This window comes from Echiichthys vipera (genome assembly GCF_963691815.1).
Source record: "Echiichthys vipera genome assembly, chromosome: 6".
Lineage (NCBI taxonomy): Eukaryota > Metazoa > Chordata > Actinopteri > Perciformes > Trachinidae > Echiichthys > Echiichthys vipera.
Window position 1 is genome coordinate 13,392,499 of NC_139831.1, and position 25,573 is coordinate 13,418,071.

The window sequence follows — 25,573 nt, forward strand, 5'->3', positions numbered from 1 at the left end:
CTGGGAGAGAAGGACGGTTATGTCAAATAAATATTGTATAACTGGATATGGTATTCACTATAACTTTAGGCAAGTTCATATTTGAGGTTGCAGTTAGTAAAATGTCATATCAACAATTGGAGACCATTTAATATCACCTCAGCAGCCAGTCTGTAGAAGAATATTTCACATTTCAGAGGTAAATGATATCACATCTGGGGGTTTATTCATATTGACTGTAAATGTTTTGTACATTTAATCTTCCATAATCATACAGAAACCTCAGAAGTACTGTATAACCTTCATGCAGGATTAATCTTATCAGTATAGTCTCTTCAAATCATGACTCATAACAAGAAGAATGTAATCACTTGTTATTCTCGTGCTGTAAACATTCTCATAGAAGTTAAATTATTGTCTTACCGTCATGAAACTGGGTTTACAAAGCAGTGTATTGTTGTCAGACAGAAATCCACCTGTTGTCTGGTAAAGCCTCTGTTAGCAGCCAGATGAGCAGCAGACCTCCATGGACTTGTGACATTCAAAAAAGGATAAAACTCCTCAGACTCCAGCTGGTAGCCTGACTGCCGTGCCTTTGAGGGTCCTCGGCAGACGGCGTGAGGACTGTGGACTGTGTGTGTGAGTTTGGGATTGAGAATAAATATAATCCTGTATTAATAAAGAGTGAGTGACGAGAGGAGCTTACCTCACCTCACCCGCACACACCTGGGCGAGGAGTGTGTGTCTGACAGAACTCAGGAAGGGTGTTTATGTAATAGCATAAGATTGTTGGCTAATTTGGCTATTTTGAATTTCATTTGATTTTAACCACTGTTGTTTTGAATGAGTTTCCCAGTTTTAAAGCTGTAAATTAAAAGATGTAAAGGAGGTTTCAGCTCATAAACACAAGCAGGCCGGACACTGTCTCGCTCAAAGGTTCGTCCACAGTGTCTGACAGAGATATTTCCGGGCAGTCATAACATTTAACCCAGCATACCTTGCCATGCACCACTATCACTTTATTATTTATTATCTGCACATTGCTTATAGTTATAATATATATTTATACTCTATTAATGCACTATAGTTCTGTTTACGTCTGCTCATTACACATATGTATCATGTCTGACCTCATCTGAACCCGATCACTGTCCACTTACATCTTTTCTGCACTACAGTTCGGTTCATACCTGTTCCAACAGTCTACTGCATGTTTACATTGTTTACATCATATACACCCGTTCACATGTCTGCTTACATCTGATACACACATGTCTTTCTACATCTCACGCCGACGATGTTCTCCGTATCTAACCTGTACTAACACACTAACATCCTGACACTTATTCTAACCTGTACTAACACACTAACATCCTGACACTTATTCTTCTCTTACACTTTATTCTTGTTGTTAGGTTAAAATGTTTTGTATAGTTGCACTGTCGTTATTTGCTGCTCTGTGTGCCCGGAATTGCCCCCCGGGGACAAATAAAGTTTTTTTGAATTGAATTGAATTGAATTTGATACTTTCTGGTTTGAAACTGTTACAGCCAGCACAGTCCTCGATAATAACACAGCGTATGTCTGAAATGGTTTGCAGGCAATAATCCCTAGGGCACACCTGTAATTATGGCCAAGATTATATAACTACCCAAGTAATCTCTCTTTCTCACACACATAAACTCTCTCGTCTGTCTCACTGGCTATCATATGGTTTTGTATGTAAGGTGCGTTCCTGGGTTTCTGCATCACTCAGCACTGAGCCACCAAATCCCAGATTACATTCAAATCCAGAGCCTACCTGGAAGAATGAGCGACTATAATGTCTACTTATAATCTAATTACCGTCGCCTAACAGTGGATGCTGCTACTAATGTAACTAAACAGGAGCGATCAAACAGTGTTCACTGATTGATTCAGTGCATTTGATGGTTAAAAATACTAATATTCTGCACAACAGTAGCTACAACCATCAGGGATAAAAACATGATAAATGTCTAAAGGATTATTTCCATTGTGGTTTTCCAACATCCAACAAACAACACAGAAGGAAAGCACAACACCAGTCGAACACGCGTACAGTCGCTGGGCTTACAAACCATCTTTTAGAGGCTACTTTGAAGATGCACTCTGATGTGATGATCCACTTTACACTTGTAACGTATTCAATTGTGCTGTCTTTTATCAGAGAAACCTACTTCTATAAATACATTGACACCATTAACAATTGTACATGTTGGCAACTTTTTTTTTAACTGTAATCAAATGGACTGCTTTCTGAACATTGAGCTTATTGAAGTGGGCAAATTTATCAAATAACCCTCATTAATCATTTTTATTCTTGTATTTTTGTTCTTTTTGTAACTTTCTTCATACCAGAAGGTGGTGCCATAGTCAAAGTGACTTGGAAGCAAAGATTCAACAAGAATATGTACAGCATACCTACCTAAGGATGTGGTTTAACTAGGGAAAACAAATATAATCCCTAGATTTAGAAAGAAAGAATTGACTCACTAGGTACATATTCATCCAAGTCACTTTCTAGATATGTTACATGTGTCCATCTCAAATTTGAAATGTAGCTTTTTCATACATCACACTGAACAATAACAGCTAAAACTCTGTCCATAACAATCCAGCCTCCAAGCACCTTATATGTTTTTGCATAATCTGTCTCCTGCACTTTATATTTTAACTTTTTACTTTGCACTACAAAGCTTATTACGCTTATTGATACATTTTAATGCACTTTTTATATTGCTTTTTTTAATGTGTTTGTGTCTTATTACTGTGTGTAATGCTGCTGATAAACTGCAATTTCCCATATTGGAAATAAATAAACTATATCTATCTATCTATCTATCTATCTATCTATCTATCTATCTATCTATCTATCTTGCTTTGAACTTGTAACCTGGTAGTTGAAAACTACTAAGCCCTCTTTATCTGGACCATGAAAAATAATTCTTGATTGATTGATTGAAAAAACAACGATTGCTGTAAACATGGACAGACTCACCTAAATTAACCACAAGGGAAAATTAGCTGCTCTGTCACTATTAAGCCCCATTTCCTGTGTCCAGTATTTCTATTCTAGCAGATTTCATGGCTCAAAGTTTGATGTGTGTTAATTGATTAAAAACAACATCACTGTACGTACAGTATCAGCAGTTAAAAAAGTCTTGAAACTAGATTTAAGGAGAAACTAACGCGCACTGACAGACTTTCTGGTAATACAGCAGAAGTGTCAGTTCGTGAATTCAACCCTTTTACCATATTACCAAAGAAAATCAGAATGAATCAAGTTATCGTAAAACACTGAGTAAAAATGTGTTTAATATTTGAAATAATAGTTTGACAAAAGGTTGAATATGGAGAATGAGCAGAACGACGCCATCTAGTGTCTCAAGATCGTATTCGCAATAACAACAAATAATTCCAGCAGTCGGGTTGCCAGGTTTGTTGTCGAGTGTGTCGAGAGATCAGCCTGCACCATGTCAGTGATGAATCATACAGGGTAACGACTAATTTAAATGTATCAATTAATTTTAGAACAGTATTTAACCTTAGCCAGTCTTCAACTGGAAGTCTTTCTTTGAGTGCTGTGTAATAGATTCGCTAGCTCTCAACTCAAAATAATTCCTTGTTTCTGTAGCAACAACAGACAACCCTAGCAACCTGCAATGTCAAGAAAGAGGTAAAATGACAATAACGTGTTTTTTTTAAAGACTCCATACTGTTCAAAGAACGGGGAACACTGCTGCGTTGTGAAAATCATGTGGAAATAGGAGGCTTGGACCCGGAAAGGGTGTTACGTCAGGACTTGGATTGTCAAACCCCTCAAAAAATTTTTTAAATATTAATTCAGACTAAATATATATTTTTTTTAATGGAAAAGCAATACTTTCGTTCTGTACCCCTCTAAACGCCCCGTGGGTGTACTTTTGTTAAGATAATATATCATTTGATAAAGATTCTACATATTCAAACTTTAATTATGTAAATGTCATCTGCCGAATATTTGTGATTTTTAAGAATTAGTAATAAATCCACATTTGTTAGTGTTACTCTTTTTTGCGAAACATTTTGAAAGGTATTTCTGTAAATCAAATAACTAAGTTATAAGTACATGTGGTGAGGTCACGGTGTGGTCGCTAGAGGTCATCACAGGTTCACGCGCCGCCTCGAGGAACTTTTCCCAAAACATTCCCCTGGTACGTCACTAACCCCCACCCCGCCTCGTGCCCGCCACACAGCGGCTGTTGGCTTGTCAGCTGCACGAGACGCTCGGCTTCTTGTGTCAGATATGAAACTGTCAGTTAACGTCCGTTTGTGAGATTCGCTTCTGTTCAAAAGCGACCGTTAGAGCAGAACCGGGGGCTGTTGCTTTTTAAACGGTGATATCACAGCTCCTCCACGGCTGTGTGTGAGCGACTGGCGCCCTTTGTAACTGTAAAGTGAATGGTAAGTAGCTTCAGTGTGGGGCTAGCTTGTAGCATCACTGCTAAGTTAGTCAGTCGGTGTGTTTCTGACTGAAGGTGTTCAGTGAAATACATTATTGTTGTCAACTGTTTGAACCTCGTGATCAGACGTTTGGCAGTTACAGCACAGGCCAGGGTCTAAGTCCTCTATTAAACTAACTTAAACCTGCTGTTATTAGCTCAAAATTAAGCTTTAAACATTTATGAAGGGACCATTAGCTCGTTCGTGTCTTTATTTTGCTGTAAAAGTGAGGTGAAGTTTAGAGTTAGGCCAAGACAAAGATTATTATTCAAATAGTATTCATATTCTGTATGTTGGTGTCAAGTTATAAAAGAAAAGCTGCATCCCTTGATTCTGATTTGTATACAGTCTATGTTATAGAGGTGTCAAATCATCCTACCTTCAAGTGTCAGGTATATATATATAATATAATATATATAGTATTATTAAACAGACAGATGTGGTTTATTGTTTTCACGATAATCCATTGATGTTGCATCTTTAACAATGTTATGTATATATGATTATTTAGATTTTAGTTGTCAGGCTTAGGACATGCATTCAATGGATTTCTACACCCTTTCTTTTAAATAAAGATAATATTTAGGCTTTTTGTTTGGAAATGCACAATAGATTACGAGTAAACATGGGGAGAGAGCCTGAATCCAACAAGGACATGTTGCACGTAGGCTTACATAGTATAGGTCATGGAAACATCTGCTGTTTTCTGTCTTGTGAAAACACTAGTAACAGCAATGGAAATGCCACTGACAAACTCAGATATTTTGTTTTAGCTAAATAGTAGTTTAGTTAGTATTATTTAGTTAGTGCCATCTACCAAGTGCAGCTTGTTAAAACAGCATAATTAATGCAAGGCATGCCCACTTAATGAAAGCTCAAAGTAATTAGAAGAGTGTCCCTTTTTATAAAAGTGTTATTGCTCAGTGTTTGTAGCCACACTGTCATACGAGGTGTGTATCTCACTATACATCTGTCAGTTCAGTTGAATATTTCTGCCACTCTTGTTTTCAGGAACAGGTAAACACAGTGACACGACCTGCAAGGTATGACAGAAATGTTAATAGCCTTAAGGCTGGAGTGCATGTCATAACTGAGTTCAGAATTAACCTCTTGGGGATTGGTTGGGTCATTATTTTCAGTCAGGCCTTTTTTAATTCCAACGCTCATTTTTAACTATGTGCATTTGTGGGTGTTATCCTATATATACACTGCTAGTAAGGCAGTGTTTGCCGATTAAACTTTAAAACAATTGCAATTTGATGTAATTTGAACAAAAAATGTTCTGTTTCAATGTGAGCATATAACTGCTGTTGCAATAGTTCGAGAGAGCAGGGATTTATTTTCAACTTGAAGTGCTCTTGGAACATTGCAGACGGTCTGTGTTGGAAAACACTGAGTCACAGCTGCCCAGCGGTGACAACCAGCATCTCCCTGAGGGATCAAAGCCTTAGCAACATAACATATTCAAGACTGCAGCCACAGATGATTGAAACATGTTTGGATACACGTGGTGTGGATTGGATCCTCTGTCACAACACACATTGACACAGAGCTACAGTATCTGTACCTGCACCTTTCTTAACAGGCCCGTGACTGTGTGTGTTGCTGGTTTCTTCACTCCAGCTTCTGACTCCCATGGCTCCAGGAACTGCCTGATTCTGGATCTGTCGAGCTGGAATAGGACAGGTCAGTCAGGACCTTGTCTCATGGATGATGTATGCATGAACACAAATGGCCTTCCCAAGTTCTCAGAAACCAAGGACATATTTCTTCAGTGTGCCTTATAATGCAGACAAACTAAAAATCCATGTTATTTCCCCACTCTGTTAGGCTCAGGCAGAGAGAGAGATGAGCTGGGCTCAGGAGGACTGGACGGTGGGGCTATCTGGGCGGGTCCTGCAAAAGGTGAAGGAGCTGCAGGTCCATCAGGAGCGACTGTCCAGAGAGAACAAACAGAAACAGCTGCAACTGGACAACATCCAGACAAGCCTCGAAAAACAGACTGTGAAGGTACAGAAAGCCCTCAACGTGATCAAATGTATTAGCAATGCAGTTGAAAAAAATCTCACAGGATTTGTTATTTACCTTTCTTCCTTCTCTCCCCTGCCAAGTATGAGGAGGTCCGTGGAGAGCTCCTGTGTGTGCAGAGAGAGCTCCAGAGTGTTCGAGTGGAGGCCAAGGCAGCAGTGACCAGCAGTGAGCGCCTGACCCAGGAACTTCAGACTAAGCAGGCCCAAGTTTGCTCTTTGGAGGGCCAGTTAGATGCTGCTCGCACACTCAACAACAAACTCACCCAGGAAGTCAAAAGGTTAGGACCAGTGGAATTCAATTAATATGACTGATATGTAGTACGTATTTTGTCATTTTTCCTGATACTTTTTGTACTTAAGGGTTTTGATAGATTTTTAGATGTCATGAAACTATAATCATTCTCATGGGTATATTTGGTTCTGTATTAAAAGACAAATCTTTTATCTGTTTTGTCCGACTATGCTTTCTTCTTGAGCTTTCTCCTTTTCCTTACCCACACTGAACTCTTTCAATCTGTTTCTTCTTCAATCTCTCTCTCTCTCTCTCTCTCTCTCTCTCTCTCTCTCTCTCTCTCTCTCTCTCTCTCTCTTTCTTTCTTTCTTTCTTTCTTTCTTTCTTTCTTTCTCTCTCTCTGTCTCTCTCTCTCTCTCTCTCTCTCTCTCTCTCTCTCTCTCTCTCTCTCTCTCTCTCTCTCTCTCTCTCTCTCTCTCTCTCTCTCTCTCTCTCTCTCTCTCTCTGGCAGGCTGGAGGCAGAGCTGGAGAAGGTGCAGAACAGCAGCAGATCGGCAGATACCACTTTGTTTTCTACGCCCTGCTGGAATACAGCCTCGCCCTGGGAACACAGTGGTACAGTCCTGTAACTTTATGACTCCTGTGTTTATTCTCTCTGGTGGTTTCTGTCTTTTCATAGTGCGGTGCCTGTTCAAAACATGCCTGTTCAGAAAGGGATGATGGCTTGGCCTCCAGTAGTGCCGCTCATCCAAACAACTTTACACTCGACACTGTGCTGCTTTGGGTCCTGAGCATTAACCCGCCATAATATACTTGCATCCCCTAGCAATGCTAGAGTATACGTGTCATTTGTGAATAGCTAGATGTTTTGGACCAGGCAATTTCCGGGAACAAAAGTGTTTTTTTTCTGAAAGGTGATACTTTTGAATGTTTGAGTTTGCTAAAAAGTAACACCTCCGGTCTCTTTCTTCAGCTGTTCTTGAATGTACTGTACCCAGCATGCTGTTTGGCTGTGTAAAGGTTAATAGGGGTCCCCTCTCAGTACACTACACGGGGACAAACAGAGACTCCTTCCATTTTAGTAAGATGCGTTGTTTAGGTTGCAAAATGAAACGGAAAAAACGTATGACGCCCAACTGAGCAGAGAGATTATAAACAAACTATGTTAGGGCCTGTCTTTTCCCAACCCTTAACTCTCTGAGGACTGTTGTCTTTCCTCTCATGTCAGTAATCCATTTGGGTTCTTCACTGCTGTTGTTTCTGCTTAGCTTCGGTGATTGGCTTTAAGTACCAAGTCCAATCGATATGCTGTGTTTTTGCCCTGTAGGGAGCAGAAAGGAGGAGAGGCCAGGACATAGAGATGAAGGAGAGAGCCGGGCACTTCACAGCCGAGTAAGTACTAGCGTGTTTTTATGCTGAGCTATGCATAGGCTCGTTCAAGACCAATCTGCTGTAGGTCTCCAATTGAAGGAACTGGCTCATTTAATGTCGGTTAAGTAGGACGTCTATCTTTCTTTGTTTTTTCTTTCATTCTTTCCTCAACTGAGTGACTAACTAACTAACTAATGACACATTGTTTAACAGTAAGATACACCTTCTTTGTTTCTACTGAAGACATCATGTCACAAATGTATAGTTTCATTCTTTAAAAACAAAACGTAGTAATTTCCTAAAAAAGCCGTGGTTTTTACGGGAGTAAAAAGTGTATTTGTTATGGACTATTTTCAGCTCTAGATATGGTGCACTTTACACTAACAATGGAGGTCTATTGGACAAAGGAGTACGTTTTTTAGACTCTGGCTACTGAGACAGTATTTGTTAAGAGCATCAGATTATTGCTGCATTTGGTGTTTTCATGGGATTTTTTCACAATAAAGAAAATGTAGAATGCTGCTAATCTCCATCATAATGTGCTTTGTTTCTTTACTGGTAAAAAGAAAGAAAAAGTTGTAACCATTGTGGCATTTTAGTTTTACTCTTCACACCTGATCTGTGACTTTTCTCTCAGATTCTACACTCCTTTTGTCATAATCACAAATATATACAATATACAAAGGATCATGACTATCTGATTTATACAGCAATGAGTTCTCCAGTAAAATGCTGTTTAAGTCAAAGTAAAAGAGCTTGGGCCCTGTTGTTTGTAAAATGTTTTTTCTAGTTTGACATCCTGTTCAGGCTCACAGCCTCCTTTCTCTCTATCTTTCATTCTCTCCTCTCTTAAGCAGCGGCTCCAGTTCTCCGAAGGAGGCACATCCTCATTACCACGACAACAAAACAAGAACACACCCCACCGCCATCCGTCTGACCAATCAGACACCTTCTCAACTCCCTTGGCTGTGTTTCCGTGGGAACGGGATGACTCGAGGCCAGTAGCCAGGAGACCGTCCCCTTCTTCTCCCCAGACGCCCTGCACAGATGTCATCAGTCAAGGCCAGCCGGAGCAGAGGGTTTATGGGAAGGAGAAGGAGCGCAGGACAGAGACAGATGGTGCGTGATGTCAAATGGTCACCATGGCAACATGGCACGACTGGTTGTCGCCCATTTGCAGTTTGAAAATATACTGCTCAGCCCGTCTCCTAAAAGGATTAATTACGTTTTAATCTGGTTAACAGTACTAAATAAGATCTGGCCCCAGCATGGACTGAAGTAAACAGATACCTTCTGCCATTATTCATCTAGCTCGGTAGTCCTGCTGTGTGAGACAATCCCCTGATTTCATAATTTAGTGATTAAGTTTCTATGTTTGGCCCCACTCTGATACAGGTCTTTACAAACATCAATAGAAACACTGTCAGTACACATAGGTTTTCAGAAGCTGTTTACAACAGTCAACATTGTTGACCAACCTAATGTCAATAGGAAGGCAGTTCAGAACCTGGAGGCACTTAGTCACAGCTGGCCTTGAGTTTTAACTTTGCGATGGAGAGCAACTCTTGCCAGACCAACTTAAAAGATGACTATTGCTCATTAGCTAAAGTGTGATTTCAGAAGACTGGAGATATTTTTGATTTTTCTTATTGTTAAATCTCATAAAAGAAGAAAATTGTATTGTTAGTTTTGGGATTTTTCACATGATTTGTTAACAATATGAAAAATATATAATATAGCTGTCCATAAGGTTAAAAAGGCTCATATTTACTGTATAACAGGACTGATATACTGTCAGTTATTCAGCATTGTTTTTTTCTCATTTTAGTTTTTATTATGAGCTTGGGCTGAGCAATAAAGCCATGAGATGTTTTTCTTGTGATGATAAGACAGCCTCAATTAAATTAGCATAAGTGAAGCAATGTGATCGTCCTGAATCTCATGTACACTATATAACCCCAACAACACTTGTTACATAAGAGGCTGTGTAGAAATCACTGTTTGTTCCCAGACCAGCTACATCATGTGCAGTGGCTCTAAGTACACATTATTATTGTGATATAACGCCCCTCTTTCTCTCTGCTCCACTTTGTGTTGGTTCAGAGCAGGAAGGGGACCGATCCACGTGAAACAATAAATGCTTCTTTTAGCTGCTGGGATACAGAGTGGGAGGGGTGGTGCAGTGTTTACATTAGGTGCTTTTTTTGCTGGCTAATTGCTACTGTGTTTTTTATGCTTCTCTCCGCTGTTAATATTGAAGTCACACATATATATGGTGAAGGAGTATATTTAGGTGCAATGGGATTGTAATTGGTAAAGTAGAACACAACATTAGGTTCTTTTTAGATTAGTACAAAAATGAGTTTATAATTCTATCTGTAAAATCCAAATATATTGGTTGGTATATTGGTAAATTGTTTTTTTTTCTGTGCACATGGTTATAATGGTAGTGATTATTGGTAATCCACTGTGTAGCAGCTCTGCACACAAAAGTTGAACAGTGTCCAAAGATCCAGGACAAGATATTTGACGCAGAAATTGATTTCATCCCTGGCTTTGGAAATCAGCCGCCTGACACCAACAGGCTTTGTGAAAGTATCATACAAAGTTACAACAGCTGTGGTCATCAGTGAACCAGTCTGTATGGATTGACCCAACAGTGTCTGAACTGTGGTCAGATCGCCCAGTGGGCAGTTAAGTTGTAAAAAATCAATAACAGTTCTTTCAGTCCCTCAATAATTGAATTCTGGTTTTCCTTTTTCTTTGTCCACCCCACGTCCTCACTTGAGGGTTTCAACTGGTTGAAATTCTCACTTTGTTTTTTCAAATGGTCATAGTAGTGTACTTTATGAGCATGTTAACCAGTATGTCTCCATGTGTCTCATCTATCCACCAGCACCTTCATCAGAAGTGCAGAGTCGTGTGTCTGCTCTGGAGGAGGAGCTGTGTGCGAAGGCCGCAACGTTGAAAAGTATTCAGAACGAAATGGTACAAAACAAGAAGGAGCTCACGGTCAGAGAGCTCAGCCTTCAGAAAGCCCGAGACGAGCTCAGTCTGGCACACGCACGCATCGCCCAAGAGAGTGAACGGGTAAAAACACCCACTATCAGAGCTGATACAACTGGTGGTATTTCTACTGATATTGAAAACATGTGTATCATACCAGTGCTAATGTTCCCCTATTGTTTTTCTCACAAACTGGGCGTTGTCCTCATTGTCAAAACATTTCTCTTTGACTTTCCTGAAAATAACAAAAAGTTGGGAATATTTAACTTGTTACACAATCAGTCATTATCAGGCACTTTTAAAAATGTTTAGGGTTAGGGTTAAATTGTTTTTTGCCAACAATTTACAATGCCGAGGAGAGACCTGGAAGAGGCTGCCAATTTTCCCATTGTCTCGTTTGTTAAGAGACACTATGCTGAGTTCTCAAAGTGTTAGTGCTTTCCAGATGTTATAATGTCAAATGCAGAACCCTAATCTGCTTCACAAGATAAAAAACAAGGTCAAAAAACAATCTAACAAATGTGTTATAAAACGTCACATAAAAGCAACTTGATAAAACAGGTTTAAAGAAGTGACAAAGACACAAACATGCCCACAAATCCGACCATTATCAAGTAGCTACACTTTAGAATAATGTGACAGCTATTGCAATATCCTATGTGGGGTACATAATTTACGTCCAGAGTTGTCTTATTTTAAAGAGAACATTTTGTGTGTGTTTTGTGGCAGGCATCAGCAGCTGAGCAAAGACTGAAGCAGCTACAAGAGGAGCTGAAGTGTCAGAGGCAAAATGCAGAGAGCAGCCGACTGCAACACCAACAACGCTCTAAGGAGCTGGAGAAACAGCATCAGAGGGTGAGATAAAGATGGACGGACGGATGGATGGATAATATGGTCGAAATTAGATAAGTCCAACTTAATTTCTGTTCCATTTCCTTGTTGGAAAAAATGAATTTGTTCCTCATTTAGGCCACGGAATTGATGCGTCGGCAGAGTTTTTATTTTTACCTGCTACAGAAACTCCATCTTTGTAGCGTGTGGTTGCGTGCCAGCTTGACTGTGTGCATTGAGTTTTTTTATCAAGTGATAATCTAGTTGATTGTGCAAGGTTTGGAAGCAGAGGCTATATTAACTCTTACTAAATTAACTAATTCAATCATTTTAACTACAGGATCATCGGTATGCATTCATTTGATTGATTTATTTTAATGTGGAAATGTAAAAACAACCACTAGGTTGCTCTACTGCATCATATTGCCTTTGGTTCAATGAAGCATTTATTTTTAATAATTTTCTTTACTGATTTTCCTTCATTTTTACACAGTTCTATGTTGCTATTTACCATTGGAGGGCCACATAGCCGCTCTTAAGAAAATAAAAATAGACCAACCACGGTCCATGTAGCAGTTTCAGTTGATTTATAATATATGTACTTGGCTGCAGGCATGCTATGCCAAACCTGCCGCATCTGTACCTTATGTATTTAGTCATTAAAGTAGAAGATAGTTACTCAGATCCTGTGGTGTGTCTGTGTGTGTGTGTCGCCACCAGGATTTGACGGAGCTTCAGAAAGAGAGGCAGTGTCTAGAGAAGCAGCATCAGCAGGAGGTGAATAAGCTCAACCAGGAGCTACAGCAGGCCAGGACACTCCACAATGCCCTGCAGGCCCAGGCTGACAAGGTACACACACACACACACACACACACACACACACACACACACACACACACACACACACACACACACACACAGGTACATGCATATGCATGAACTCATTCACATGAACATGGGGAACAGGCCTTATAATATGCTTTTAATTACAAATACATTTACCAAGATAAAGCCTTAAAAAAATATTTCTCAACATGGAAACAGTTGACCAAAATGTAGATATGTGTCTCTTCTTGTTTTCTCTGTTGGTATCCTTTCTCCTCTATCCAGCTCTCTTTCTCCTGGGACTTGTATTATTTAAACCAAAGTTCAATCAACTTATCTTACTTCTTCTCCCACGCTTCCTTGTTGTTTTCTCTCACTGTTTCACTCTCTTGCCCTCTGTCTCTGTTTTCTTCCCCTCCCACCCACCAACTGTCCTCCCTGCTTCCTCCTTCTTTCCTCACGATTTCTCCCCAGTGGAAAGGTTGAGCCGCGAAGGTAATGACCGTGTGACTACGTTTGACGGTGCAGAATGCTTTGGTTATGGAAGCGTGAAAAAAACTCATAACATTGTGTGTGAGAAATAGTCAAGAGCTTGAAGTAAGCAAGGCGTGAAGGCATGGCTGCGGGCTGAGGGTGAAGGTAGATGGAAGATTTGTATGAAGGTGTGTTGAGGCAAGTTGCATGAATTTGAAAAGATGGAGTGTTTTTGTGCTTGGAGTCATGGTGTTTCTTTTAATTTTTATTTGGATTTCAATTACATGAAGGAATGCTCTGGTATTTTTTTTTTATCAGCAGAACAGTAATACACATTTTAATCTCAGCCCCTTGGCGCTTACAAAGAAACCCATTGCTTTTTAGACGTGGTGTAGAAAGTCTCAATAATAGACATTCATACTTCTCGCAGTGTACCTTTTGTAAACCACACAGATCTTATCTTGTTATATCTGATAAGGCTGCAGAGGGTAAACACAATAGAGGCACAGTTTGTGTTGAATCAAATCACCCACAGTCTGCAACATTCAACTGCTGATATATATTTCGTCTGACCTCGCTCTTTGTGGAATTTGTGTTCACACCTTTCAAAGTGTGTGCATGCAGTTTCAGACATCATGAACTCTTTAGATATTTGAATGCAGTAAATTAACTGATTTGCAAAAACTCTCGCCAAAAACTGGGGGAAAAATGTAATTTCCAAGAAGATTGCGGTTGCAAAAAAACTCAAAATTATCAGCTGATTTAATTTGTAAGTAAACATAATTTATGAGCAGTTAAGTTGTTGCAGAAAATAAGCTACCCCTCTCAATAGTAATGGACTTCTTCCTGCGAGAAGTAGCTGGACTGGTTACACAGCATATCACAAACTTATATCACTAACTAAGATTTATTGAGTCAATCTATTGTAGAACAAAACCCATATCAGTGGCAAAAGATGTCTTATGACCACCGTAAAAACCTTCTCAGAAGTATATCTTTAAATGTCAAGACCTTAGAACTGCCATTCGGACCTATATTTACCACCTTGTTCGCTATTTCATGTACAGTGTCTGTACATATTACTGTTTCCAACATGACATGAAGGTTGCATAAGACACAAGAATAACAAATCTGAAATAAGTTACCCATTAGTTGGATTAGTAAATGTAATATGATTACTAAAATTGGATCAGAAACAGCACACTTTTATCACTGTTCACCATGACATGAGAATTTGATATGAGCCCTGGTGGAAGGCTGATCAGCTTGGTAAATCTTCATCACTTTCACCAAAGAGGTAGACATTAGACACAGCTTATGTTGGCTGACAACAATTGATTACTTATTGATTGCTCTCCTGCTTCCTGTTCTCCTCACTGCTCCTGATTCCTGCACCTACAACAACAGCCATTCATTTCTTTTTTCTTTGTTGTTTTACCTCCCACCTTCATCTTTTTCTCATATTTTCCCTCCATTCTTCTTTTATTTCCTCTGTGTTTATCAGCTATTGACTCATAATATCCTCTATCAGCTGTCTCTACAGAAGCAGGCGCTGGACAAAGAGCTGGACACTCTGAAAGAGAAACTAAAGTGGACAGAGGGACAGCTGCAGGAGAGCCAGAAGAAAGAGGGACAGACACAAGCCAAACTGACGGTAACACACACAGACACACAGTCCTGTGTGTCAGCGTCTCACTTTATTTAATTATTCATTAGCTCAGCAGTGGGCATATAATGGACTTTATACATTTTTAAACAACATTTTAATGTGCCATATGCCAGTCTGAGGTTTTCATAATAAGTGAACTGTAAATGAATTATAAGTCCATTGTGGCTTCCTCAATCATCGAACTGCATTATTATGTTTAAATGAAGATGTAGCGTTGGAGAGCATTTTAAAGAGAGGTGTCTGAAATTTGATTTCTTAAATAGCCTCCCCGGCCAGTCACTATGGCAAGGAACCCCATAAAAAGCCCAACTGTACTATTACTAATACCAGGGTTTGTACAGGTGTTTGAAATCCTTTAAAATTCTTGAATTTTATTGTTGTGTTTTCAAGGTTTGAAAAGTGCTTGAATTTTGGATACAATACTTGAAAATGCTTGAAATTGTATCTGCAATTATTTCACAACAAATAGCCCCAAAATAGGAATTTTATCGAATTTTGTATCCTTCTGTTATTACCAAACACAATTTTAGTTGTTTACAGCGTAAAACCATCTCTTTAAACGTGATTTTAAAAAAGTAATAGTATTATGAATTGGTAGAAATATGTAATTTACCACAGCTGTAAGGTTCTGGAAAAGCTTGAAAATGGACATTGAAAGTGCTTGAAAAGTGCTTGAATTTGTCCTTGGAAAAGTTGTACAAACCCTGTTATACTGAATCAGGATAGTGAACTGAATTTTCACACATGAAAGGCCTTTGCTGAAACTATTAGAACTTGCAACATCAGCATTAATGCTGCCTTTATCTGTGGTTTGTTGCTGTTGTGACACTGTGTTTATATGTAACGGGCAATAGCTTTTACAAAGGAAATCCTTATCTGGAAGTCCTTCTGCACAAATACAAACCTACGCCCAAACGTCCCTCTTATAGTTATTAGAGGCTTAGTATTAAACTGATTATGAGAAATGAAGGATGTCTTATCATGGACAAATATGGTAGACATGTTGTAGAGAGGGTGGTGTTGAGGTTTTAATGTCAACACTAATTTTTTTGAATTCAGTCTCAAAACAGACCATTGTTATGGATAATTAAGGTTCAACAAAGAACCGAGCACTTCAAATTATGTCCGGATTCGATCCTCCTCACTTTAATTTTATACTGTCTCATTAGGAAGCACTGCGTGAGGCGGAGGGTGTGGCAGTGAGCCTGGAGCAGAGCAGGAAGAGAGAGAGAGCTCTGGAGGACGAGGGGAGGAGACTGGCAGAGGAGCAAGCCGACGCCCTTCGTCTCCTCAAAGAACTTCAGGGTGAGGAGCAAGCTGTGTGTGTGAGGGAGGACAAATCCATAAGATTTATCAGTCATATGATATGCAAAGATGGTAATTATTTGATATGATTTTGAACCCTGGTACAAAATCATAAAGATAAAAAATCATGGTCATTACATATATGTCAAGCACTCATTATGGCACTTAAATAATTAGACTATGCACTAAATGCCCCTTAATTCCCCTCTAGCGGAGAAATACTGCCCCCCGCTGGTCAATGACACACCATCCATTTTCTCAAATCAAACACAATTAACTATTCCAGGAATCCACGTGTTCATTTAAGAATAGACGTTTCTCCAGCCCATTATTTCCTAGTGCATATGTTGTCTGGAGTTTAAAAAAAATTCATCTTTTATTCAGTTGTTTGTATTTCTTTCCCTTTTAACTCCAGAGCAAAAAGCTCTACAACCTGTCCAGTTGTGCCCTGTTGGACAGAGTTTCTCCCCTCAACCTTTTTACTCTCCTTCTTCTCGGCCGTCAACTCTCATCAAGAGGCCCAGCACCACCCCTTTAGCCGAGCAGAAGAGGGAAGAGGACGTGGATGTGGATAAGAGAAGGGCAGAGATTGCAGCATCATACCCTTCTGACAGAGAGCCAGGGGAAGGCATCGACTCAGAACACATCACTGACCTTTTCTCCCCCCACTCTGAGTGTTTACAAAGTGAAGGACAGAGAAGAAAAAGTAACGAGGATGAGAACAAAAGTAGAAATGAGCCGATTCAGAGAGACATCTCTGGGACAAACAAGCACTCCACATTTGATCAAGTACTCTCTAGTTCCTTGCACTCTACTGCTGGTGCTCTCACCAACACCTCTATGGATGGTGATCATTGCAGTTTAAAGCTTTCTGTTGAAGACCTCAAGAGGGAGAATGCCACACTGCGTTCAGAGCTACATGATGCACGCGAAGAACTGCAGAAACGACTTGAAGACCTGGAAGCCCAACGACGGGCCGAGACAGAAGCCAGGACCCGACTTAAACAACTCAGCCGCAAACGTGCCAGCCAGGCTGTAGAGAAGGATGACCAGGACAAGGAATGGAGGGCACAGCTGGAGAGTGAGAGGGCTGAGACAGACAGGTTGAAGAAGACTATGGCTGTTTTGGAGACAGAGATGAAGAGAGGAAGGGAGGAGAGAGAGGAGCAGGAGGAGGAGAAAAACAAAGCACAAGAAGACCGGGAGAGTGAAATGATAGAACTTAATATCCAGCTAAAGGAACAGCTAGCTGAGGTGAAAGCCCAGCTGGCTTTAGAAAAAGAAGAGAGGAAGAGAGAGGAAGAGGAGAGGAACCAAATAACAAAGAGAGACGGAGATGTCAAGAAGGATTTGAGCACGGAACTGGAAAAACTTAAAGCTGAATTGGAAGAACTGAAGCGCAGCAGAGAAGAAGATTCTCTGGAAGAAGAAAAACTCTCATTCGCCAACAGCCCGCTAAGATACTTGACTCTCCGCGATGATGAGCTCAACTCCAACCTCATTTGCTGGGACAACAAGCTTCTCCCTTCGCCAGAGCAGCACCTCCTCTTCTGCCAGTCAACCAACCAACACAACATGCTTGTTTCTCAGGCAACAGCAGATCTCATCCAGGAAGAGCGAACAATGATAGATGCTGAACGCTCACCTCTGTCGAATGAGGGGAAAACGGGTCGAGTGGACCTGGATGAAGAAAGACAAAACGATCTGGGAGGGTCTTCCCTATCGGACCACAGAAGATTGCTTTCTGACCTCCAGAAGGTCAAGCCTGCCTCCTCAGAATTGGCAAAAGAGGTAGAGCGCCTGCAAAAGGAGAAAACAAAGGAGACAGAACGTGCAAACCAGTACCAAGTCAAACTGGAGGCTCTTCAAAGCCAGGTGAGGAATGGTGGATGTACCGTTGAGTACATTATGTTTATCCAGCCACAGTGAAACAATTTGTATTGATTAGATACAAAGACAACAGTTTCGTATTTTAAAATTTTACACGTCACGATCGTGAGTAGTCAACTAAATCCAAGTGTTTTACTCTACTCTCACTTTTTTGCGCTGTGCTCCCTGCGAGGTTGGGTGCAAGGACCCAGTAAACGGCTAAATCAACGTTAGTATTACAACAACATTACGTTTTCTTCTGTTGCTGATTGTGAAACGGCTTTAACGTAACATCTAATAGTTCGGGAAACTCGGACACACAAACAATACGTTTTTCCCCCAATCTTTCCAGCCGGCTTGTTGTCGCTCTCTGGTTGCTTAGGAAACGCAAACGTCACAATCAATGCTTCTATCTCATTGGTTACGCTTTTGAAAGGTCAGCAGCAAAAAGGTCAAAATTCAAATGATTTGAACTTTGAGCGCAGCAACAGAGAGGAAATCTGAGCGGTGCACTGCCGCTACACTGGGCACTACGGCTTCCTCCATAGGAAATTAATGGAATGGACGCGTGTGTAGGGGTCTTTATTGTCAGCGATACTTAGAATAATGGTACTGTAATGTAGAAGGGTGATATTTAGGTATTATTGAATAGATATAACATGCTAGAATAAATTTATTAAACCTATTTCTTGCTATAGCTGTTTTGTTAAAGTAGATCACTCACCAGTGATGCTGTAGAGTAGGGTAGAGCTTTAAAGGTGAATCACGCCATACCCATATGAACCCATATATTACCCATATGAACAACTTTCTTCCAAATCAGAAAAGTAGACTAGAGTGCTAAAACTAAAATTTGTGAAAGACGTTATAGATCCCAGGGGAATCTTGAGGATATAGGCATGTTTTCTGTTTCTAAGCTCATGTGGCCTGGTTTCAGGCTTTGAAAGAAAGCAGGTCATATTCACAAATACTGATTGATCTTTCCTGGGTAGGAAATAACATATTGGAATTGTGGTGTTCCCCTTTAATGCCCCGAGGGGACTTACAAACAACAGTCAATTAAAAAAAATAAGATAAATAAAACGACACAATCATCACTCAGTGTGTTTACATGCAGTTTAAAAACCCGATTATTACCTGATTCTCATACCCTGGTTAACAGACCTAGAGAACTCCTTCAGTTCCCCGATTTCTAGCGCAAGTAAACAGCGCTCTCAGATTATTATCAGGTTTCTTGTGTGGCTTGTGTGGCAGTGGCTTTTGACCAGGAAATAGAAAAAAACAGGAAGTAATGGCGCTGAAAACACCAAGGGAGGACTTCGCAACTGCAAGTAACATTACCTCTAGAAAAAGAAGAACCGGGGTAAGGCCATTGTGCATGTAAACGCACCGACTGCTGGCATTATCTGGTTTTCACTGAAACCATCTGAGACACCAGTGAGAAAGAGCAGCCATATTGTTTAAAAAGCCAATAGCTGATGGAATAAAAGACTCCATATATTTGCCACTGCCACCTTAGGATGATACTTATCGAAGCAAATAAAACAGTGTAAATGACACTGGGACCCTGACCTACAAGTGGAAAATCATTGAAATGTACCTTTACAGAATGCATTCTCAATTTTTCCTAGTGGGCTTCTGGTATATAGTTTGAGATTACCTAATCAACAGATATTGGCAAATTTTTGAATTCACTCAATAAAGGAAGCATATACATATTCAGCAGATTCTCAACACAGAAAATGTGTGAGCATTCTTAGGTTTGAATAGTGGCTTATGAGACACTTCACTTCTGTCCTTTTATTTTCTTCTCAGGTGACACGTCAGACAAAGCAGTTAACCATGGCCTTTGAGAAGCAGAGTCAGCACATCTCCGGTCTTCTCGCTGAGCTGCAAGAGAAGGAGAGTGCCCTCCTCTGCCAGGGAGAGGAACTGCAGCGCTACAAGCAGAAAGAGGGAGAGGAAAAGAACACAAGAGAGGAGATGACGGCCAAAGAGGTGGAGGATGGAAAACAAAAAGAAGAGGCACAAAATGAGAGATCGATGGAAATCTCAGGGCTTCAAACAAACCAGGAAAACAAGAGCGCTGTCACCGTCATCACTACAAACTCACTGGCTGACGGTGATTCTAATGCACAGAGAGATGAAGTAGGCGTTGTGACATCTGATACTGAAAGACTGACACCTATTAGTGACGAACCAGACAATAAAGCCCTATGGTCAGGGGACGTGCTTTCAGTCTCTCAGGCCAAGTCTCGGAGTAACCATGGCTCGGCTTGTGTGATGAGAGATACTGAATGCAGTCAACACGGAGGAACCACAGACGTGGTTTTAGAGCTGCTGGCTCTTCGACAGGAAAATCTGCTGTTGGAACAAAGAATAGAGGGCTTGAGTGTCTCAGACACTGACAATGAAAACCAAGAAGACCCAGGCAAGAAAAGCCAAAACGCAGGAAATGCTGCTCTGTCCTGCTCGGCAAAACAGAGGTCACCGAGTGTGCCGAATGACATCACAACTGACGCACAGCAGTCACTGCTGCAGGATGTTAAGAGAAGGGTAGGTGAAGGAGAGGATTTAGAAAGGGAGGATGAGATGACTTCAAAAGCTGAAGAAGAGCTGGAGGAAGTGTCTGCGCTTCAGATCAACCGCCTAGAGCAACAGGTAGTGACAGCGTACTACCTCGTAATATCAGCAGTTACGTGAGATGTCTTACTGACACAGAAGAGTGATAAAAACAAACCATGTTTGTGTAATGCTGAGGTCCTGATGTTAATTCCATGGACAGGAAAATTAAATATATAATGGAGTTTGTATGTAGATGTTGGTAGTCTTCACTGGGAAACTGAATTCATGTATTTACTTTTGAAATGAATAGATTTACTTTATATGACATCAATTAAGGAAGATGGTAATCTTATTTTTTTACCACTGATTTGTATTTGGAATGTGTGCATGATTCAGTCTGTCCTGTACTTCTCCTCCTGTCCAGGTGGAGGAGCTGCAGAGGAGGCTACAGGTTCTCTCTACGGAGACCCGGCTGCAGTCAGAGGAGATTGTTATGTGGAGACTGGCCTCCCAACCAGCCCCAACATTTGACCAGTTCCATCCCAACACAGACAACCAGTCTGAGGCCCAGGAGCAGATCTCTGCTGTCAGACAGTCCCAGTCAAACCAGCAGCGGACTGATGAGATGACTCTGACTGGCCAGACCCAGGTTCAGGCACCTCAACTGGAGATTCAGGAGAGTCCTGATACTGTGACAGTCGTAAGAGAAGATGAGTTATTCCTCTCTTGCTCCTCCAACAAACTGCAGAGCCGCATGTTGTTCTCCAGGTAATTAAAAAAGACAAAAAACATTTGAAGATTTCATTTCCATGTTAAATTCATATACTACGGTGATTATGTATGCATGTACCGTTTAGTGTATGTCTGTGTATATATAGGCTTTGTTTGTATTCTTTTGTGTATGCTTTCAATTAAGTTTTTTCTTGTATCACCACAAGACTTCAGCACAGCAACCTCCCTGAACCAAAGAGCCTCCATCCCTTTAAAAAGACTGCATCGCTTCATGAATACAATAAGGACACCGCCATGATTGACAAGGTGATTTGTTTTTAATCATCACTCACATACCAGACCTCTTTAAGGCTCTTTATATCAAGGCTTCCTAGAATTTTGTTGTATAAATCCCTTAGTAGCTTTATAAATTCAGTCAATTTAGAAGGAGTTAAGACTGAATTTGTTTTTCCAGACCAGCTTTATTTTAGAGGTCTGTCATTTCTTGGGAATCTTGAAAAGAACTGTAGTTTGGCGCAAATTACAGACAAAACAGACGGGGTTGATTTGGTACTCTTCAAATTAAATCATTTGAAGTCTATTAGTCAGAGTGTTGAACATGCTGAACATAGGTAAGTATACAATTCAACATAATAGAATAATTACGTTTTCAATAATAAGAATAATGACTCAATTTTGGGGTGTTTAGATGAAGGTTTTCAAGGAATATACCTTTTTCTGTTTTAATTAGTACGAAGATACACAGTTCTTTCCAAAACACTTTTAATAAAATGATAAGAAATGCATGGCAGCACATCTTTTTTAACATGTATATCTTTGAATTGTTTTTTTCCTTGACTCAGGAATCTGAAAAAGAAAACCAGGAGATCAACCTTTTCCATCAGTCAAATACCTGTCAAACACAACACAAAGAGAAGAGAGACACTGAAGTTATCCAAATGACATCTGAGAAAACGGTTCAAATACATGCCACCAAAGAATTCCGCAAAGTCTCAGAACCAAAGCAGAGCAAATCAGCAGAGTGTTACACGGTGAATCCTGAGGCCAGACCAGATGCTTCCAGAGCAACCAGTGAACTAAACACAACAAATGAAATGAACACAACAAGGGAGGCCTCAGACAAAGATATCAGGACAGATATTAAAAGTGTCAGCATTCAAACAGAGGAGAGCTTTAATCCTCGCAGTGCTCCAACAGCCTCTGAACTCTGTTGTGTATGCACGCAGACTGAGGAGGTGGTGGAAGAAGAAGAAGAAGAGTTAGTGGAATCCCCTCCTGTCTCCCCCCTCCCATTATCTAGGGGGGCTGAATTAGGAGACAAAGTGTTGTTTTCGGGTTCCTTCCCCATCCCGGCTGACCCGGCCCGTCTGGCTGAAAGAATCCGACGTAACAGGACGCAGCTGTCGGCCGCCTTTGACGACACAGAGTATGAACCCTATGGACTGCCCGAAGTCGTCATGAAAGGTAACTTTGTTTGCTGTAAGTTTGTTGGGTGAAAAAAAAGAAAAATTGACAATCAGACTTGAGTAATTTTAGGTTAAATGCACAATTAGTACAAAATCTTTGAAAAAAAAACATCATTCCTTCAGTCTAGGTGCTCTGTTAATATAAATAGGATCTGAGAATTGCCCTCAAACAGCTTTGGAGTTATGGGAAGGTGAGAACTAGATGAGTAGTTTCCTCTCCTTCCAGTGTCGATGGTGAGCTCAGGTAAGCATATTCCCAGTCCTATATCAAGGGCTGCAACTGACAATTATTTTCATTGACGATTATTTTCTTGATTGATTGATTATCTGTTTGGTCAATAAAAAAATAAAAAAAGGTGAAAAATGTCAATCAGTGTTTCCTAAAGACCAAGATGGCTCCGTGATGTCTTGTTTTGTCCACAACTCAAAGATGTTCAGTTTACTGTCTGAGGAGGAAAGAAACCAGAAAATATTCACATTTAAGAAGCTGGAATCGGATGAATTTTCTTTTAAAAAAGCACTCAAACTCTAATTACTTATCAAAATTATTGGTAATTAGTGTAATAGTTGACAACTAATCAATTAGTTTTAGTCTCAGAATATGTGAATCTTGGGTGTGATCTTCTGACCCTGTAATGTGCACTTCCTCTCTTTTATGTGCTCTGTATTTTTGTGCTTTCACACTCTGTCCTTCAACTTCTTTCCCCTAATCCTCTTATTTATTCCTCTGTGTCCCCCTCTTCCTGCCCTGCAGGTTTTGCCGACATCCCCACCGGTCCCTCCTGTCCCTACATTGTGAGAAGAGGTTTGTTAGGGACAACTGTTGTACCTGCCCCTCAGAAAGACCAGAGACAGGAGGAGGAGACGGATTAAAACACTGCTACAGGTAACCTCCAGAGACATGAGAAAACTGGTGTGGATTTTGAATAGATTGTATGTCTCCAGGAAGAAGAAATGAAGGCATGTTGAGTAATAATAAGCTAACTTAACTTTACATACATTTTCTGGATAAAAAAAGACCAAAACAAACATTGCGTCAGTTTGCCTCTCTGTAGTTTCCAACTTTCTTAGACAGTTTTGTAGCACGCAGCCTCAAGCTCATTTGTCCGCTTGTAGAGCCGGGAATTCATGTGTGTCCTCTGTGGGTGACATGATATTGAGGCCTTTATTTCAAACCCATGCATGCAGGCTATTGGACTCCTAATGTACTGTGAAAAGGACATTTTGTGATGTCACACACATGGGGCTGTGGCCAACAGAACCCTCTGACATTTTATGTCTTTTCAGAATGGGAAATAAGAGAGATACGTGATCAAATTGATAAAGATATTTTGTTTCTGTATGTTTAGTTTAAGTCTTACAAAGCACACATTTTAACCCATGTCCTTTGTGGGAGAGAGTGGAACTTGCCTCTTTGAATTTTCAAACATTTCCATACTTCAGGAAACAGAGCACTGAGTGAGGCATCAAATATTTTGTTCATTGATTACTCTAAAATTGCAATAGACTGGCGTCCTGTCCAGGGTGTACCCCGCCTCATGCCCAATGTCAGCTGGGATCGGCTCCAGCCCCCCGCGACACCGACAGGGACAAGCGGTTGAAGATGAATGAATGAATGATTTATTAAGAGTCAGACATATTTGTCTTGTACACAGACGCATACGTACTTTGTATTACATTGCTCCTCCTCACCCTTCACTTGTCTCCACAAAATTCCTGGAAACAAGTGAAAATGTTGTATTTAATTATTACTGCTTTCTTTTTTTTGGCTAAGATAAGATTTTTACATAAAACATTTGCATGTGTTTTTGATTCTAGCTGTCTACAGATCTGGTGGAAAGAACTGATCACTGTGGCTTATGACGAACCTCAGTGATGGGCGACAGCAGCCTTACAGGGAAACTCCTGGCACCAGCAACCTGAAGAACTTCAGACCTTCAAAACAATCACCGGACCGGCTTAATACGCGCTTCTATGACGCATGGACTTCTTTATGTGTGTGCAGGTAACTGGGCCTGCACTGGCAGAATAAACACTTCCACTGTGTGATCACTAGTTTATCCTCTAGTTGCTGCGTCAGGGACTTTGCTCTCCATCACAACGCTGTCACTTTACACTCACCTGTATATTTGGGTACAGAGGTAGTGAGTTAGTGATGTTTGTTGATGTGTATTTGAAGTTTACAACCACTTTTCCAAAGCGACTATTTAGTTTTTAGTGTCTCCGCATTAACTCATGGGTCTAGCTTTGGCCTACTTTGAATGAAACAGTGCCTAGTTGATGCTTTTCTAAACAAGTGCTTGTCGAGTGCGACTTGTTTTCCAAAAAGGGTGAAGCCAAAAGAGGCCTGTTTTGAAAATGTGATTTATATTTTTTCTCTTTTTAATCCTTGAGGTGGCTTATTTATGGACACTTGAATGTGTTTTAGTAGAAGGCTGCTGTTAACAAAAATTGTGTGAAAGCATAGTGAGCGTGTGTGTGTGTGTGTGTGTGTGTGTGTGTGTGTGTGTGTGTGTGTGTGTGTGTGTGTGTGTGTGTGTGTGTGTGTGTGTGTGTGTGTGTGTGTGTGTGTGTGTGTGTGTGTGTGTGTGTGTGTGTGTGTGTGTGTGTGTGTGTGTGTGTGTGTGTGTGTGTGTGTGTGTGTGTGTGTGTGTGTGTGTGTGTGTGTGTGTGTGTGTGTGTGTGTGTGTGTGTGTGTGTGAGAGACTGTGAATAC

General features: G+C 40.5%; 1 protein-coding gene across 1 annotated transcript; it reads left to right on the plus strand.

Annotated features, from left to right (window-relative positions):
• The first annotated feature begins 6,067 nt into the window (after positions 1–6,067).
• Positions 6,068–25,340, plus strand: LOC310947968 (uncharacterized protein). The gene is made up of 19 exons (XM_083914958.1): positions 6,068–6,168; positions 6,313–6,492; positions 6,594–6,790; positions 7,256–7,359; positions 8,072–8,136; positions 8,970–9,234; positions 11,012–11,205; positions 11,851–11,976; positions 12,673–12,801; positions 14,783–14,905; positions 16,090–16,225; positions 16,641–17,347; positions 17,417–18,100; positions 19,910–20,755; positions 21,084–21,427; positions 21,598–21,697; positions 22,234–22,855; positions 23,612–23,743; positions 24,676–25,340. The coding sequence occupies exons 2-18, from the start codon at positions 6,331–6,333 to the stop codon at positions 23,728–23,730; spliced, it is 4,923 nt and encodes a 1,640-aa protein (XP_083771084.1). The 5' UTR covers positions 6,068–6,168; positions 6,313–6,330; the 3' UTR covers positions 23,731–23,743; positions 24,676–25,340.
• Positions 25,341–25,573: the final 233 nt, after the last annotated feature.

Bases quoted from the DNA above. Each gene is read 5' to 3' on its own strand.
- LOC310947968 (XM_083914958.1), top strand. From the start codon at position 6,331: ATGAGCTGGGCTCAGGAGGACTGGACGGTGGGGCTATCTGGGCGGGTC. The intron at 7,360-8,071 runs GTACAGTCCTGT...TTTGCCCTGTAG, and splicing joins CTCGCCCTGGGAACACAGTG to GGAGCAGAAAGGAGGAGAGG. The intron at 21,698-22,233 runs GTGATTTGTTTT...TCCTTGACTCAG, and splicing joins ACACCGCCATGATTGACAAG to GAATCTGAAAAAGAAAACCA.